General features: G+C 41.7%; 1 protein-coding gene across 1 annotated transcript in view; it reads left to right on the top strand.

The window, feature by feature from the left end:
* tmem26b (transmembrane protein 26b) overlaps positions 1-18,813 on the top strand; it is a 49,151-nt gene extending 30,338 nt beyond the window's left edge. The window contains exons 2-6 of the mRNA XM_043712323.1: positions 6,850-6,979; positions 12,019-12,084; positions 13,145-13,350; positions 13,435-13,511; positions 15,858-18,813. Of these exons, the coding sequence (XP_043568258.1) occupies positions 6,850-6,979; positions 12,019-12,084; positions 13,145-13,350; positions 13,435-13,511; positions 15,858-16,192 (814 nt within the window). The 3' untranslated portion in view covers positions 16,193-18,813. The remainder of the gene's footprint in view (positions 1-6,849; positions 6,980-12,018; positions 12,085-13,144; positions 13,351-13,434; positions 13,512-15,857) is intronic.
* Positions 18,814-19,223: the final 410 nt, after the last annotated feature.

A 19,223-nucleotide genomic window follows, 5' to 3' on the forward strand; every position in this document is an offset into this window, starting at 1 on the left:
ATGCCAGAGATAGCTGGTATATTTTGTGGTTATGCCCACCAGTACCATCCGAGTTCCATTGTGCAGACTCGCTGCCACCAATTCCTCTTACTGATTTTGGTCAAAGTTACTGATGCCAAGTGTTAAAGTTGGCCCACACAAAGTCTTCAGCAATAACAAAGTTATGTCTTGCTTACCAGGTTTATTACGTAGTACTTAATAGCTAGTTACATTACACCTGAATTACATGAGAGTCTCTTTTAAGACCTAAGATTTAAGAGTGGTTTGTTTTGTTACATGCAACTATATACTCGAAAGCTGGTAAAGGTAGATAGACTGATTGGTTCCTCCCAGGAACAGTCCTTTATATCCTGATAGATGGAGTTTATCTTGTGGTAACAATTGATCATCTCAGATATCAACTATCTGAGATATTTTTCATCAATCTGCTCAGACGTTATCACTTCTGGAGCAGGTGGGACTTGAGAATCTGAACCTCCTGGCTCAGACGTAGAGGCACTACCACTGTGTCACAAAAGCCCCCATCAACATTCTTCAATATTTTTTCATCAACCTGACTGTGAGGGCAAATAGGACTTCAGTTTAATGTTTGATCCAAAACATGTGTTATGGACCAGACCCCCTCAAAATATATTCAGAAGATAGCCTAGACCCTAACTTTTTTCTTATTTTAAAGGTAAGTGTAATGTGTTGCCTTCCAGATGCAATTTCATTGGTCAAACCACTCAAGGTTAAGCAAAACACACTTTTAATTTTCCAGTACAATTAAAATATAGACAGAAATGAAATGAAAAGAATAGGCTTAACTGTAACTTTATCAAAATGCTTAACAAATCAATATATTCACATTAATTATTACTAATTATCTGTTCCCATATAGTAAATCCCATAAACATACCCTTGTCAAAGGCAAATTCAGTAATATAGACTGTCCCACATGCAATTCTAGCAACAGGAAAAGAGCATTTAGCCGCAACAAAGAGAGGAAAAACAGCTTCCTCATCCAGCTTCATGACGTTATCAGCTGCTAATGAAAAACTAAAACTAAAAATCCTGGTTCAGTGGGAGCTTGCTCCAACCATTAAAGCTGCTTCTGTTATAGAGTCATAGAGATGTACAGCATGGAAACAAACCTTTCGGACCAATTCAGCCACGCCGATCAGATATTCCCAACCTAATCTAGTCCCACCTGCCAGCACCTGGCTCATATCCCTCCAAACCCTTCCTGTTCATTTACCCATCCAGATGCCTTTTAAATGTTGCAATCGTACCAGCCTCCACCACTTCCTCTTGCAGTTCATTCCATACACGTATCACCATCTGTGTGAAAAAGTTGCTCCATAGGTCTCAAGTTTTGATTCATTAATATGTAAATCCCAGAACTTCTGGAATTTGCATATTAATGAAAGAAGTTTTGGGATTTACATATTAATGAGTCAAAACCTGCAACCCCATTTTAAAAGATGAAAGACTTAACAGCAATCAAAGTTTGTTCAATACATCGCATCAGTTAAATGACACTATGATCCTTTGCTATGAATTCTGTGTTCTATGATCCTGCACCACAGCTACCTGATGAAGGAGCAGTGCTTCGAAAGCTTGTACTTCCAAATAAATCTGTTGGACTATAACCTGGTGTTGTGTGATTTTTAACTTTGTCCACCCTAGTCCAACACTGGCACCTCCACACCATGAGTAACAATACAACCATTGTCTGATATCATAAAACCCTTTAGGGAAGGAGATCTGTCATCCTTAACTGGCCTGGTCTGGCCAGACCCACACAATGTGATTAACTCTTAACTGCCCCTTGAAATATCCTAGAAAGCAACTCAATTATATCAAAACTGATACAAAGAGTAAAGAAAAGAATGAAATGAGACAAATTACCATTTGTCAACCTGGACACTGGAAATGACAATGGCAAACTCAGCCTTGTTGACCGTCCATTTGATGGAAGCAATGAGGGTGGCAAGGAAGTACATTGTTCCCTGGGGTGGGGAATATCAATGTCCCATCACCATCAATGACGCTGCAGCAACACTATTGATCGAGCTGGTCAGGTCCTAAAGGACTTAGTTGCTAGACTGGGTCTGTAGCAAGTGCTAAAGAACCAGAACAAGGACACTTTACCTCATCCTCATTGATCTCTCTGCTCAGATGCATCTTTCTATGCCAGTAATGGTAAAAGTGATCATTACAAAGTCTTTTTGGAGATGATATCCCGTTTTTACATTGAAGATTCAACCTATCATGTTGTATGGCACTATTGCTGTGCTAAATGGGAGTCTTCAAACAGACACAGAAACTCAAGACTGGCCATCCTTGAGGTGCTGTGGGCCATCAGCAGCAGAAGAATTGCATTCAACCATGATCTACAAATTCACAGTCAGGAATATCTCCCATTTTACCATTACCATCAAGATGGGAGATCAAGCTTAATTCAATGAAGAATGCAGGAGGGCTTGCCAGAAACAGCACCAGCATAAAATGACGTGTCAACCTGGTGAAGCAACCAAACAGAACAACTTGCACGCCAACCAGCATGAGCAGAAAGTGATCCTCTAACCAATGGATCAGATCTGAGCTCTGCAGTCCTGTCACATCCAGACATGAATGGTGGTGGACAATTATTCAACTCACAAGAGGAGCAGGTCCCAGAAATATCCCCTTCCTTAATTTTGGGGGAGCCCAGCACATCAGCATAAAAGACAAGGCTGGAGTATTTGCAACAATCTTCAGCTGGACGTGCTGACTGATCCAACTCAGTCTCCTCCAGAGGTCCCCACCGTCACAGAGACCAATCTTCAGCCAATTTTGATTCACTCCTCATGATTGCCCAGGTATGTCCTGTACACACAAAGGAACACACCTAAATTGGTCAATTACCATCCTGTTAGTCTCCCTTGATCCGTAGATTATAGAAGAGCTTGTTGACGGTGGCACTTTCAAAGTGTCTCTCACTGACACTGATTTCTGCCGGAGCCACTGAGCTCCTGACCTCATTACAACCTTGGTCCAAACATGGACAAAAGAGCTGAGGCAAGGTGAAGGTGAATGCCTTCGACACCAAGATCGCATTTGAATAAATCTAGCATCAACCAATATGGTTGACTCTTAACTGACATCTGGGCATCTGTGCAATAAATTCTGGCCTAGCCAGCAATGCACAAATCCCGTGAATGAATAGGAAAAAAAGGTGGCCTTAATGATACTGGAGTCACTGGGTATCAGGAGGAAAACTCTGTTGCCTGAAGATATAACTGGCACAAACAAAGAATCATTATGGTTGTAAATCATCTCCGCTCCAAGACATCTCTCTAAGTGTTCCTCAGGGTAGTGTTCTAGGTCCAAGCATTTTCCACTGCTTCATCAATGACCTTCCCTCCTTCATAAAGTTAGAAGTGGGGATGTTCACTAATGATTTCACAATGTACAACATGATTCACAATACCTCTGACACTGAAGCAATATCTTCAGGCATGGTAGGAAGAACCAGGAGGGGACATGAGAAGTTGTTGGCAGAAAGGATCAAGAAAAACTCTAAGGCCTTTATCAGTATATCAGGAATAAAAGAATGACTAGAGTAAGATTAGGGCCAATCAAAGATATTAGTGGACAGTTGTGTGTGGAATCTAAGGATGTAGGGGAAGTGCTTAACGAATACTTTTTGTCAGCATTCACATTGGAAAAGGACAATATTAATGAGAATATGGAAATACAGGTTACGAGATTAGATGGGATTGAGGTTGACAAAGAGGAGGTTTAAGCAATCTTGAAAGATCTGAAAATAGATAAGTCCCCAGGGCTGGATGGGATTTATCCACGGATTCTCTGGGAAGCCAGGGAGGAGATTACAGAGCGTTTGGATTCAATCTTTATGTCATCCTTGTCAACAGGAGTAGTGCCAGAGACTGGAGGATAGCAAATGTTGTTCCCTTGTTAAGAAGGGGAGTCAAGACAAGCCTGGTAATTATAGGCAGTGAACTTTACTTCGATTGTGGGTAAGGTGGTGGAAAAGATTTATAAGAGATAGGATTTATAATCATTCGGAAAGGAATAATTTGATTAGAGATAGGGTAGGTCATGCCTCACTAATGTTATTGAGTTCTTTGAGAAGGTGACCAGACAGGTGGATGAGGGTAAAGTGGTTGATGTGGTGTGTATGAACTTCAGTAACGTGTTTGATAAAGTTCCACATGGTAAGCTAACGCACAAAATTCGGAGTTTCGGGATTGAAGGTGATATAGCGGTTTGGATCAGAAATTGGCTAGCTGAAAGAAGACAGAGGGTGATGGTTGATGGGAAATGTTCATCCTGGAGCTCAGTTACCAGTGGTATGCCGCAAGGATCTATTTTGGGACCACTGCTGTTTGTTAATTTTATAAATGATCTGGATGTGAGTGTAGAAGGATGGGTTAGTAAATTTGTGGATGACACTAAGGTAGGCAGAGTTATGGAGAGTGCCAGAGGATGTTGTGGGTTACAGAGGGACATAATTAAGATGCAGAGCTGAGCTGAAGAGGTGGCGAATGGTGTTTAATGCGGAAAAGTGTGAGATAGTTCACTTAGGAAGAAATAACAGGAATGCAGAGTACTGGGCTAATGGTAAAATTCTTGGCAGTGTAGATGAACAGATCTTGGTGTCCAAGTGGATAAATCCCTGAAAGTTGCCACCGAGGTTGACAGGATTGTTAAGAAGGCATATGTTGTGTTGGTGTTTATTGGTAAGGGGATTGAGTTTCAGAGCCACAAGGTCATGCTTCAGCTGTACAGGACACTGGTAATGCCACACCTAGAGTATTGTGTGCAGGTCTGGTCAACGCATTATAGGAAAGATGTGAAAACTTTGGAAAATGTTGCCTGGTATGGAGGGAAGGTCTTATGAGCAAAGGCTGAGGGAACTGAGAATGTTTTCATTGGAGAGAAGAAGGTTGAGAGGTGACTTAATCGAGACATATAAGATAATCAGAGGGTTAGATAGGGTGGACAGTGAGAGCCTTTTTCCTCGGATGGTAAAGGCTAACATGAGGGGACGTAGCTTTAACTTGAGGGGTGATAGATAAAGGACAGATATTAAGAGTAGTTTCTTCACTCAGAGAGTAGTAGGGAGTGGAACAGCCTGCCTGCAACAGGAGTAGACTCGCTGACGTTAAAGGCACTTAAATGGGCATTAGGCATACACATGGATAATAATGGAACGATGTAGGTTAGATGGGCATCAGATTATTTTCACAGGCTGACGCAACATTGAAGGCTGAAAGGCCTGTACTACGCTGTAACGTTCTATGTTCTATGTAATACACCCTCAAGTGTCGCCTCATCAACATCCTGTATAACTGCAGCATAACCTGCCAACTTCTATACTCAGTGTTCTGACTGATGAAGGTCTGTGTGCTAAAAGCCTTCTTCACTGCCCTGTCTATCTGTGTCTTCACTTTCAGAGAACTGTGCACCTGAACTCCAAGGTTTCACTACACTCCTTAAGGCCCTACCATTCACCATGAAATTCCTACCTTGATTTGATTTTACAAAATGCAAGATCTCACATTTATCTATTAAATTCCATTTGCCATTTCTCGGCCCACTTCCTCAGCTATCAAGGTCCTGCTGCAATTTCTGAAAACCTTCCTCACTGTCTACGTTACCACTTATTTTAGTGTCATCTGCAAACTTACCAGTGATGCCTTGAACATTCTCATCCAAATCATTGATATAGATAACAAGCAGCAATGGGTTCAGCATTCTCCATTGTTGGAAAATCCCATCTGGTTCATTGATGTCCTTTAGAAAGAGGAAACTCCATCCTCACCTAATCTGATTCCAGACCCAAAGCAATGTGGTTGACTCCTAACAGTTAAGGATAGGTAGTAAATGCTGGCCTAGCCAGTGCTGACCTCATCCTGTGAATAGATAAACAAAACGCAAAGTACTGTGAATGCTGGAGATGTGAAATAATAACTGGAAATGGTGGAGAAACACTGTAGGCCTGGCAGCATCTGTGGAGAATGTTTCAACTCCACTATAACTCTTCATTGAGCTAAGGGCAATAGTTGGGAAGCTCATTTTAGCCCTATTGTTTAACACAACATTATCATATGAATTTGTGTAAAGTTGTTCTTTGGGTCACACTGAAGGTGGATTTCCTGTTTGGAGTGGCTCAAATATCCAAAAATACAAACACATTTCCTGAAGCATTCTAACATAGATCACAACTACAACTTCTATTTATGCATCATAGTAAATGGCTCAATGTGCTTGATTAGAGACAAAATAAAATGCAGATGTTGGAATCCAAGGCAGGACACAGAGAGAACACAGCAAGCCAGGCAGTATCAGGAGGTGGAGACATTAACATTTCAGGTGTAGCCCTTCTTCAGGACTGGGAGTGGCAGTAAGGGAAGCTTTAGATAAAGGGATTGGGGCAGATAGCAGCAACATCGAACAAATGTCTGATTGATCTGCATCAAGTTCTACTAGGACAGGTGAGCTTTGTCTAAGAGGTTAGATTTAAGACAGTGCCTTCAAAGAGGAGGGAGCGATAGAGATGCAGCGAGATTTACAGATGGAATCTCTGAGTATACTAAACACCTCACTGTGAAACAAGCTGTATAGTTGATTTGAAGTAATTTATCAAGTCTCCAACTGAGCAGAACTGTAAATGTATCATTAATGTATCGAAGGTACATTTTAGAATTGATAAATGAAGTAATCAACTTTACAAATTGGATTCCGCCACACAATTTATAAGGAAAGATGCATGAATAAAAATTGGCACTGGAAAGACAGGAATGATTATTAATTATTCTCTTAATGTACTCTAATATATTTGTTTGTTCATTTGGACAGATTTTCTCCAGCACTGTTTTTTTATCTGATCAATATAATACCTCCAGTGTGGATGCTTGAACTGTATCAGCTTGATAAACGGATACACAGTGAAGAATGTAGGTCAATGAACTCCTCTATGAAGTGCACGGTATGGATACCTACTTATTTGCACGATAGATGCTGATATTTCATTGACTGAACTTGTGTTCCAGGACATCTCTATAGGGGTTCCTCAGGGTTGTCCCCTGACCCAACCATCTTCAGCCACTTCATCAAGGAACCTTCCTTCCATCATGAGGACAGAAGTGGGGATGTTCACTGATAATTGCACAATTTTCAGCATTATGCCCTCCATCTTAGACACTGATGCAGCTCAGACAACGTCCAGGCTTGGGCTTATAAGTGACATTTGTCAAACATTAGAGAATCTAACCACGTCCCCGTTCAATGGCAGTACCATTGCTGAGTCTCCCATCATCAACGCCCTTAGGATTACAATTGGTTAGAAATGGAACTGGACTACCCATATAAATACAATGGCTACAAGAACAGAGTCTAAGATTCTGCAGCACCTCACCTCTTGTCTCGCCATAGCCTATCCACTATTTACAAGGTACGAGTCAGGAGTGTGATGGATTATTTTCCACTCATTTGGATAATTGCAACTCCAACCCCACTCAAGAAGTCCAACACCCATCCACCCATTGACACCCATGTGGTGTGGGTAAACCCATAGTGCAGTTTGGGAGGGAGTTCCAGGATTTTGACCATGCAACAGTGAAGGAATGGTGATACAATTCCAAGTCAAGATGGAGTGCAATTTTGGGGGAATCTTGCATATGTTAATGTTTCCATGCAACTACTGCACTTGTCTTTCTAAGTGCTAGAGGTCATGGGTTTGGAAGATCCTGTTGAAGGAGCCTTGGCATGTTGCTACAGTTTATTTTGAGACACTGTTGCTACTGTGCATTGGTAGTGAAGCAGTAAACATTGAAGGTGGACAACATAATGCCAGCAGACATTCAGGTTTTGACTTGAATTATGTCAAGCTTCTTGAGGACCTGTACCCATCCAGACAAGTGGAGAGTATCCAATTGCACTCCTGGCTTGTGTCTTGTAGATAGTGGGTGAGTTAGTTGCTGCAGAATTCCCAGCCTCTGATTTACTCTACTTGCCTTAGTTTCTCATTGGCTTAGGTTTAGGCTTTTGGTCAACGGTAACTGGCCCTGCTTCCAAGGCTATTAATCTAGGAGATTCAGTGAACATTAAGGCTAGTTGGCTCAACGCTGTCCTGTTGAAGATGGTCATTGCCAGTCATTTGTGTGGTATGAATGTGTTTTCTGCTATCACTATGCATGAACATTTCAACACACTCCTAGTTGGTCTCCCATACTGTATCTGCGGTGAGTTTCAGTTCAGCTAAAACTCTGCTGTTGGTCTGCTAACGTGCGTCAAGTTCTGTTCAGCTATCACCCTTGTGCTCACTGAGCTAAATTAGTTCACAAACAATCAGCACCTCAATTTATAAATTCTTTATCCTTGTTTTTAATCCCTCCATGGCTTTGTCTCTCATTATCCATGTAGTTTCCTTGAATTCTGTAATTCTCCAGACTATCTGTACGGATCTGTGAGGCTCTTGAGCTACCTCATTTTAACTGCAACACGATTATTTGCCTTGCCTTGCTCCTAAGCTAACTAAGCCACTCTTTAATCCTTTTCTAAAACCTTTCTGTTTCACCAAGCTTTGGCTATCTCCTCTGATATCATCTTACATGGTTGTGTCAAATCTGTCACTGTGATGAAGCACCTTGGGCTATTTTATTACATTAGAGGCACCATATAGATAGGATTTGTAGCTCACCTTCCAGCAGCTTTCCCACACTGGCAACTCACCAAAAGACTTGGCATTAAACATGCAGAGCAACGTGAAATTCTTCAAGTTACCCATAGGTACCCAATATATCCACCAGCTAAATTTCAGGCTTACCCATTCTAATGGGTGTACTTTTAATGGTACAATAAAACTTAATTATTGCTGAACCAACTCACTATAGCTCTGAAAAATAACTTTTACAAGTGTGAAGACTAATTTATTGTTGAAAAAATATTTTTCTGTTTCCTCTAACACTTATATTATCTTCTTTATTTCTCTTATATAACTTATTTGGCATTGAATTAAAAATTCCAACATATATTGGCAGACATTTCAGTGCTCATAATAGAAGTGCTATCTGTCTGCCTTGTTCTTCATTATTGACCATAAAATGCCATGATATGTTTTGAATGTATATGCTTTTCAATGAGTGAAGTCCAGCTGAAAGGTGCAATGCTGACATTTCACCCAAACTAATTAGACTGTAAAGGGGAAGAAGATATGCCTGAATTATATTATTCCCTGGTTTGACCAGATCTGAAGTACTGCATTTAAGTCTAAGCATTAAACCTCAAGAAAAATTTTATTGGTGCCGGAAGATTCACGAGAATGAAACTATGGCCTAGTGGGTTAAATTATGAGGTGGTGCAAGTCTATCGTGAATCGATGAGTTTAGAAGGTTGAGGGATGATCTGTTTGAGGTGTTTCAAACATTAAAAGGTTTTATCAGGGTAAAGTTATGGAAAAATGGTTTCCTCTGTCCAGCAACACAGCCACAGAGTTCTGAAGAAAATTCATTTTCAACATGGAACATTAATTCTGTTTCTCTCTCCACAGGTGCTGCCAGACCTGATGGGATTTTCTAACGTTTACTGCTTTTATTATCACAGCCACTATGTCAAGATACCTGCATATGCATATCTGCATAAGATACCCATTACAAAATCTTTAATTTACATACAGAAACATCAGAATATATAGTAACAGGAGTGGGTCATTGTCTCTTGTCTCTCAGCCAATTTCCTAAATAGGCCAATAATTTGCTTTCAGTTCCATGAATTTCCACTTTAGCTGATAAAAATAGGTGGCCTGTTTAAATTAAATACACAGTCCTCTGTTCTTTTTTAAAAAAAAAATTCAGATTCCTCATGCATTATTCACAAACATATGCTCTCCGACCAGTTGAGCATTTTCAGGATATGATCAGTCATCCTATCCTCAATTACTGGTTCTAACAATTTCCTGACAACGAATACCAGATTATCTGGCCTACATTTTAAATGACTGATTTCACTCTCACTTTTATTAAGTAGCAAAGTGGTATGGGCAGTTTTCCCATCCAAAGGAAAGGTTCCTTCTTTCCAACCTGCTGATTCATTCAATTCACGCTCATCTTTGGTACTGATTCAATCATGTGTATTTAACTAATGTATCTTGTATCCTACTCAGATTCCACAAACTACAAAAGAATATGTAACTATGCCAGTTGAGATGCTCATTACCAGTTGCAAAGATCCAAGATGGTTCTAATAATTGGTACAGGAGTTTAAATGCACACAACATTAGATTAGGCTATGAACAAAACTGATGAAAACTGGTTCCCAATCATATGGGGTGGCACAGTGGCTCAGTGGTTAGCACTGCTGCCTCACATTGCTCGGGACCTGGGTTTGATTGGAGCCTTGGGTGACTGTCTGTTTGGCACATTCACCCAGTGTCTGCATGGGTTTCCTCTGGGTGCCCTGGTTTCCTCCCACAATCCAAACACGTGCAGGTTTGGCAGATTAGCCAAGCTAAATATTCCTGTAATGACCAGGGATGTGCAGGCTAAGTTGGTTAGTCTCTGGGATTTGAGATAGGGTTTCCAGCCTTGGCCTAAAGAATCTGGGTTCTGCTCCACTAGACTTCGGTTGTCAGGTGTTTAGTGGCTTAACTGTTTGTCACAGGGTTAGGAAATTACAGGGCAGGCAGCCTGATATGCAGTCAGGATGGGCAAGTCAGTGAGAAGCTTGAACCAGGTGGTCACTACACCACACAGGGAACAATAAGGATGGCAAGCTGACCTTTGAGGTTAAGGAGGCATGGGATACAGGGAAATCTGGCTGTCTGGATACAGAATTTGCTGGCCCACGGTGGTGGTAGATGAAAAAGTATATAGCCTGGAGTTTGGTGACCAGTGGTGTTCTGCAGGGTCGGTTCTGGGACCTCTGCTCTTTGTGATTTTTATAAATGACTGGGATGAGGAAGTGGAAGGGTGGGTTAGTAGGTTTGCTCATGACACGAAGGTTGGTGGAGTGGTGGGTAGTGTGGAGGGCTGTTGTATGTTGCAATGGGACATTGACAGGATGCAGAGCTGGGCTGAGAAGTGGCAGATGGAGTTCATCCTGAAAAAGTGTGAAGTGATTCACTTTGGACGGTCGAGTTTGAATGCTGAATACAGGGTTAAAGGCAGGATTCTTGGCAGTGTGGAGGAACAGAGGCATCTTGGGGTCCACATCCGTAGATCTCTCCAAGCTGCCACCCATGTTGATGGGTTGTTAAGAATGTGTATGGCTTTCATTAGCAGGGGGATTGAGTTTAAGAGGTGCGAAGTAATACTGCACCTCTATAAAGCCCTGGTCAGACCCACACTTGGAATATTGTGTTCAGTTGTGGTCGCCTCATTATAGGAAGGATGTGGAAGCTTTAGAGAGAGTGCAGAGGAGATTCACCAGGATGCTGCCTGGACTGGAGGGTATGTCTTATGAAGAAATGTTGAGGGAGCTAGGGCTTTTCTCATTGGAGTGAAGAAGGATGAGAGGTGACATGATAGAGGTGTACAAAATAATGAGAGGTATAGGTAGAGTGGATAGCCAGAGATTTTTTCCCAGGGATGCTTTGTGGAGATGTCAGAGGTAGGTTCTTTACACAGAGACTGGTGGGTGCATGGAATGCACTGCCAGCAGTGGCTTTCAGAGATCTGTGTACATGGACACCAAGATCCCTCTGCTCATCCACACTACCAAGTATATTTAAGTGACTTTTGGATTGGCACATGGATGATAATAAATTGAAGGGTATGTAGGTTAGTTTGATCTTAGATTAGGATAAAATGTCTGCACAAGATCTAGGGCTGAAGGGCCTATAGTGTGCTGAACAAATATATTTTTTAAAATCCTAGGACTGAAGGAACTCCTGAATCTTATCCTGTGTCCAGTGGTTTGTCATTTATTCTCTGACTCATACCCAGAGGTATTGTGGAGTTAACACTTTAAGCCTACAGCTCTTTCCAAAGTTGCAAACAGTATCGATAACGTGTGAAAATTAATTTGCAGCATTTTGTCCAATCAACTGAAGCACCAACTATAAGGCTCAGGAATTCCAGTAACACTATCAATGTGGTAAATCTTTTCGCTTTTAAAGTTTTAGTGACGATCTGTAGCTCGGGTTGTGGTTGGAGTTGTTGGTCGGTTCAGTGAGCTGGTTGGTATTTTTGCAAATGTTTCATCCCCACCTGAGTGACATCCTCAGCTCTGTGTAACCTCGGGATGAAGCGCTGTTGTTGTGATCAGCCCAGAATTTATACGGTTGTGTCTGTCATGGCAGGTGGCTCTATTTCTGGCTTTGTGCTGCAATAGTCTGTAGGTGGGGTCGATTCCAGCATGTTTGTTTGTGGCACTAGTGGGTAAACACCAGGCCTCCAGAATTCCTGAGCTTGTCTTTGTTTTGCCTGTCCCAGTATTCTAACGTTGTCCCAGCTGAAATGGTGTCCTTCGTTGTCAACGTGTATTGACATGAGGGAAAACTAGTTGTGCCGTTTTGTTGCAAGCTAATGCTCGTGTTTTCAGGTGGCGAGAATACCAGAATTTCACCACCAGAAAACGCGAGCATCAGCTTGCAACAAAATGGCACGACCAGTTCTCCCTCATGTCAATACACGCTGACAATGAAAGACACCATTTCAACTGGGACAACATTAGAATACTGGGATAGGCAAAACAAAGACAAGCTCAGGAATTCTGGAGGCCTGGTGTTTACCCACTGGTGCCACAAACAAACATGTTGAAATCGACCCCATCTACAGACTACTGCAGTGCAAAGCAACAGCGCTCCATCCAGAGGCTACACAGCGCTGAAGATGTCACCCCCCCCCGAAGGGGGAGGAAACATTTGCAAAAAAAAATCAAGCAAACCAACAACTCCTTTTTGCTTTTACTTTACATATTTCCAACCATTATGATTATGAATTTCATCTCATTTCGATATTTCCTAATGCCAGTAAATAAATCATATCAGTAAAACAAATTTGCACAATCAAAAATCTGCCTTGCAACCTCAGATTTTTGTCTGATTTTATTCCTTAGTTTTACTGGATCTGTGGACATAAGTTGAAATTGCATTTATCTCTTGAATCTCTGACATACATTGTTGAGTGACGTCTTCCTTTAAATGCTTTTACAGGTCATTGACTTTTTGAATAGCACACTTGACTGGACACTTGGCTTTCACCAGACGCTTATGATTCTGCTCATTGTAGGGAAATGGATACTTCCGATGGGAGCGGGTGTCAGACGAGACCAGTTGTCCCAGCTCCTCCTGACGTTTGTAGGAATTGCGGCTGATATCTTAGAATTTAAGAGTGAAACCCTGTCAGAGAAAGGGGTCAGGTGAGCTTTGCATTCAGTGGAATATATCATCAGTGCAACAGGAATTTTGCCCCAATAATTAATGAGTTGTCACACTGATTTCAGATGCCATCCTGAATTGGTATATGCAATTCTGGCACTTTGGACATGGAGTATGTTGCAGTTCCCTTTGGACCTGACAGGTAAATCTTAATGGTGCTTTCTAGGTGAGGAGAAGCACTTTTCTCACTGGGGGTTGCGTGAAGGTCTAAAATTTGAATTTAGGCTGTTGTCAGAAGTATATGTAGATTTTTATTAACCAGAAAGTGGCTTTTCAATTTAAACTAACACAACAAAATGGCTGAAAATAATGATTTAATTATGTGAACTTGCACTGATGTTTTGCTAAATTGGTTGTATTTAGAGATAGGAGAAAACAATGGAGTTTTCATAATATGAATCATAAGACAGTGATTTGGTATTTGAACTAACCTTGAACTGCTACCGTGACATGACTATTTATGTAATTAAGACCCCTTTCCCAGGGAATATCATTGGATTAGCCTGTTGTCAATCATGTCGCCACATTACAGTTGATTGGACTTTTCTTGTAATTAAGAACCCTTTCCCAGGAAATATCATTGGATTAACCTGCTATAAATCGTGTCAGCTTATTATATGAGATTGGTTTTTTCTTGTAATGAAGGCTATACTATCTCTTAAAAAAAGCATATAAATAATGTGTAATTTTCAAGTGTAATTGCGCCATTTCTCTGCGGAACACAGAAGCCTTTAACCCCCATGTTGCTGGACAAATCTGCGCCAGGCTGCCTTAATTTATTAAACTGGTAACCTTGCTTTAAACAGACTGTACTCCTAGTGATTCTTTTGACCGATCCCGAGACCGAGAGGCCCTGCAAGGAGGTCTAGATCTTCATGCGGAGAGGGGGGTGTGGGGGAATGGTGTTGTGAGTCTGTGGAACTTGCTTCATTAAGGCATATGGGAGCAGAATCTTTAGCCATTTTTAAGCCAGAGGTAGATAAGTTCTTGATAAGTGAAGAGGGTGGAAGCGGTGGACAGGCAGGAATTGGAGTAATCATACCAGCCATGATCCTACTGAGTGGCGAAGCATGGACCGAATATCTGTAGAACTAAATAAAAAGGCATAAGAGTTATACTTCAGCTATACAAATCACAAAGTATAGGGTTAGGACATGGAGCTAAGATCACTGATAAATCGCAGTTTAATTGAAGAACCTTTCGGTCCATCTCATCCATGCTGACCAGATATTCTAAAATGACCTACTCCCATCAGCCACCATTTGGCCCATATCCCTCCAAACCTTTCCTATTCATTAACCCATCCAAATGCCTTTTAAATGTTGTAATTGTACCCACCTCCACCACCTCCTCTGGCAGCTCATTCCGTACACACACAGCTCTTTGCGTCAAGCAGTTGCCCCTCACGTTCCTTTTAAATCCTTCCCCTCTGACATTAAACCTATGGCCTCTAGGTTTGGACTCCCCTACTCTAGGATAAAGACCTTGGCTATTCACCTTATCCATGCCCCTCAAGATTCTTCAATTAAACTGCGATTTATCAGTGATCTTAGCTCCATGTCCTAACCCTATACTTTGTGATTTGTATAGCTGAAGTATAACTCTTATGCCTTTTTATTTAGTTCTACAGATATTCGGTCCATGCTTCGCCACTCAGTAGGATCATGGCTGGTATGATTACTCCAATTCCTGCCTGTCCACCGCTTCCACCCTCTTCACTTATCAAGAACTTATCTACCTCTGGCTTAAAAATGGCTAAAGATTCTGCTCCCATAGGCCTTAATGAAGCAAGTTCCACAGACTCACAACACCATTCCCCCACACCCCCCTCTCCGCATGAAGATCTAGACCTCCTTGCAGGGCCTCTCGGTCTCGGGATCGGTCAAAAGAATCACTAGGAGTACAGTCTGTTTAAAGCAAGGTTACCAGTTTAATAAATTAAGGCAACCTGGCGCAGATTTGTCCAGCAACATGGGGGTTAAAGGCTTCTGTGTTCCGCAGAGAAATGGCGTGATGTTTGTTAGTGACTTGCTTTTTTCTTTGTGGCATTAATTAGTGGATTGACGTGTGACAGAGACGTACTTTTTTGATGTTTGGGATGTGCTGGGTCTTATTGTGTGTTGTGTGGTTTGAGATCCTGTACCACCTCAGAAGATGTGGTGTTTGAAGAATCTTGTCAGACGTAATGAATGAAGACCAGCACTCTGGCTTAACACACAGTGAAATTCTTGTGCAGAAAGGATATTGATGACCTTTTATTGTGTGGATTTCTAAGTCAATATAGTTTGTTGTGTGTATGGGGCCATCCACCCCACAGAAGGGTATGGGAGGAGAGTTCACATTGTGGCCTGACAGACCTAAACAGGCTGCATATTCTCCCATTATCTCATACTGTTCTTCCATGAGTGAGAAGATACAAAACAACAGCAGGAAAAACATGTTAATGTTGAAACAGTTGTACAATTGCTGTTTGTTCATCAAATTGCAGTGCTTCAGAAAACAGAGGAATCACACCCACATGAGGACAAGCCAACAAAGAATGTGCACAAACACAGTGCAGACCTCTGGAATATTACCATAAGTATATTTATACAAGACGGACCCTTCTTCATCTTCCGATTATTCTTGATGTTCCATAAAGAGATTGTTCATCAGATGCTGTTGTTCTTCACAATCAAGAATGCTCTTGTGCTGACCTTACAGATTTATCGGTTGGCCCTGATATATTTGGAAATGCGGCAGTCAAATGGGAGGCAACAACTGACACCCCCTGAGGACAATGTTCCCACGTGCAACACCGAGATGGGCGACATCGCTGAGTAGCTGTCCCTCTTCTTGCAGAAGAGGATTGAAAAGGGGTGACATTCGATTCACTCTTCAATACTGTCCTGGGAGTACCAGTGGAGATTTTGTGCTCAGATCTTTACAGTCAGCCTTGAACTCAGACTCTCCTGACTTCAGTTGGAAATTATGATGTGTATGGATTATTATATACAATATACCCGATTTCTTTTATCACAGAGTTATACAGCACGGAAACAGACCCTTCAGTCCATGCCGACCATAATCCCAAACCGAACTAGTGCCACCTACCTGCTCCTGGCCCATATGCCTCCAAACCTTTCCTAATCATGTACGTATCCAAATGTCTTTTAAATGTTGTAATTATACCCGCATTGACCACTTCCTCAGCAAACCACCCTCCTCTGTGTAAAGAAATTGCCCTCATGCTTTTTTTTAAATCTGCCTCCTCTCACCTTAAAAATGTGCCCCTTAGTCATGAAATTCCCCATCCCAGGGAAAAGATAGCTAGCATTAACTCTATCCTTATGCCTCATTATTCTATAAGCTTCTATAAGGTAGGCTCTCAATATCTTACGCTCCAGTGAGAAAAATCCCAGCCTATCCAGCCTTTCTTTATAAAACCTTCCATACCCAGCAACATCCTGGTAAACCTCTCCTGACCTCTGTCCAGCTCAATGATATCCTACCTATAAATGAGCGACCAGAACTGGACACAGTACTGTAGAAGAGGCTTCACCAATGTCTTGTACAACGTCAACATGATTTCCCAACTCCTATACTCAAAGGACTGAGCAGTGAAGCCAAGCGTGCTAAACACCTTTTTAACCACCCTGTCTATATGCGATGCAAACTTCAACGAAATTTGAACCCCAAGATCCCTCTGTTCCACACTACCCAACACCCTACCAAATTTATCATGAGAAAATGTGCTCTGGAACACCCCATTCTCAAGATTTTGAATTAGAATCATTATTTCTTTATCGGGGTTCACAGATTGTACATGCGCGGTGATCAGACAGGAAGCTCAGAAAAGAAAGACAAACTTGTGTAGCTGCTGAGCAAAATAAGTGTTACATTCTGTACTTGCTCACGCTGTGCTACACCAAAGCAATGATTAGATGGAAACAATTCTATCATTGAATAATAGCATGTGCTGTATATTTTGTCAATGTTGTGAAACACATAGTATATCTTCTGAGCCAAGACAGCATGCATTCTGAGGAGAACAAACAAAACTTTGAAGTGATGCTTCAGTTTATTTTTTGACAACAAAAGGATACTAAAGAAACAGCAGTGGAGTAAAAAGTCCCAATTGAGTCCCTTTCTCCCACGATTGAGCTGCTGGTCTCAGGAACAAAATTTGAGGGACAATGACTCTTATTGGGATTAATTGGCTTTATGGGAATCCTGTGGTGTTAGAATTACCTGAACAGTGGGGAGGGAAATTCATCCGGTCTGTTGACCCTGTCTTATGCCATGAATTCTGCAAAATCTAGACTTGATATTTCCTACTCCTCTGACTCTTTTGATCATATAACCTGCCATCACCACCAATACCCACCCTCACACCAACATCTTGTAATCTCCTGGGAAAATAAAAGATACAAAACAGGACCACGGTTAATAGGTGAAAAATGTACTCTGGAAAATTCCTCACTGATACTCACAGAGGAATAAAGCCAGTCCAGGAGATGACACTGTTCAATCAGAAGGTGAGAATTAAAATTATATTCAGTTAACAGGTCATCAGTATTTTTGCTTTATCACACTTAGCATATTGAACAGGAACATGCTCAAAGGTAAACATGTTTGTTCAGTTCCTCTTGTGGTATTTTTCACATGCAAGCTAACAAAACTAAACATTCCTTATGGAATATGAGTATCACTGGCAAGGCTGGTATTTAGTCACCCACACCTAGTTGCCCTAAAAGTGGTGGCAAGGTTTCCATTGAGCCACCATGGTTCACGATTGCAGTGGTTAGAAGCAACGGAGTGACCAGCAGCCAGAGTAGGTAAGGATAGAGGGTTCCCTTCTGTAAAAACAGGGGTTCACAAAGCTTCTTAAAGCAGACCATTCACTTAAGTTTACAACAGGTGGAATGTAGAAGGAAGGCCAAGGGCTGACTGGAATGATTAAATCTGGAAGTCACAAAATGTTACATTTCCAGATAAAAGAAATGTCTTTCCTGATAGTTAGATATTATGGGAGCATATAATGACTACAGTTAGCTTTATTTTCTGATACCAACAGCAGTGAATATTGAGACAGACAATTGCACAGAAAGTGTAAATTTCCAATGAGGAGGGTGGAACTGCCCAGCTATCTCTAAGAATGTCTCAGGCACTGACCTCTCCGTCAGAGACTTGGGCCCGTTGTCTGACCATTGTCCGATACTTAGCTGAACACTTAAGCTTGTACAATCCCATTGTAAATTTTTGTCATAGTTCACTACAAGCCTTTAAAAGCTGAGTAGAACACAGTGTTGTGACAGAGGTGATCACTCAGCTGTTTCTCCTTGCTACGGCTGTCTGTAGGTGGCAATATTGAGAGTTTTCTGGCATAGGAATACCCAGCTAAGAGGCCAGATGTTTATTTGAAAGTATTAGCTTTTGGAGCGCTGCATCTTCATCAGGTAGCTGTGGAGCAGGATCATAAGGTACAGAATTTATAGCAAAAGATCACAGAGTAATGCATGCATGTCTGCTGAGTAGAGGCTGATAGCCAAGTTTGGTACCCATGAGGATGGCCGCAACTGGGACCTAGGGTTCATGTCACACTACAGGTGACCCCACTACACTATGCACACACACACACATACATGCACACTCTTACATACTCAGACACTCATGCCAACCCTTTCTCATACATGTGCTCTCTCTCAGGTACGTACATGTACACCCCCCCCACCGAGAGGTGCACACACACACAAACTCACACTTACATGCACGCACTTACACTCTCTCCCACACACATAGTCTCTCTCCTCCTCCTCCCCTCAGATGCACACACACACGTAAAACTCTGTGGGGTGAATTTGGATTTGCAGAA

The sequence above is a fragment of the Chiloscyllium plagiosum genome, chromosome 22 (genome assembly GCF_004010195.1).
Source record: "Chiloscyllium plagiosum isolate BGI_BamShark_2017 chromosome 22, ASM401019v2, whole genome shotgun sequence".
Taxonomy (NCBI): Eukaryota; Metazoa; Chordata; class Chondrichthyes; order Orectolobiformes; family Hemiscylliidae; genus Chiloscyllium; species Chiloscyllium plagiosum.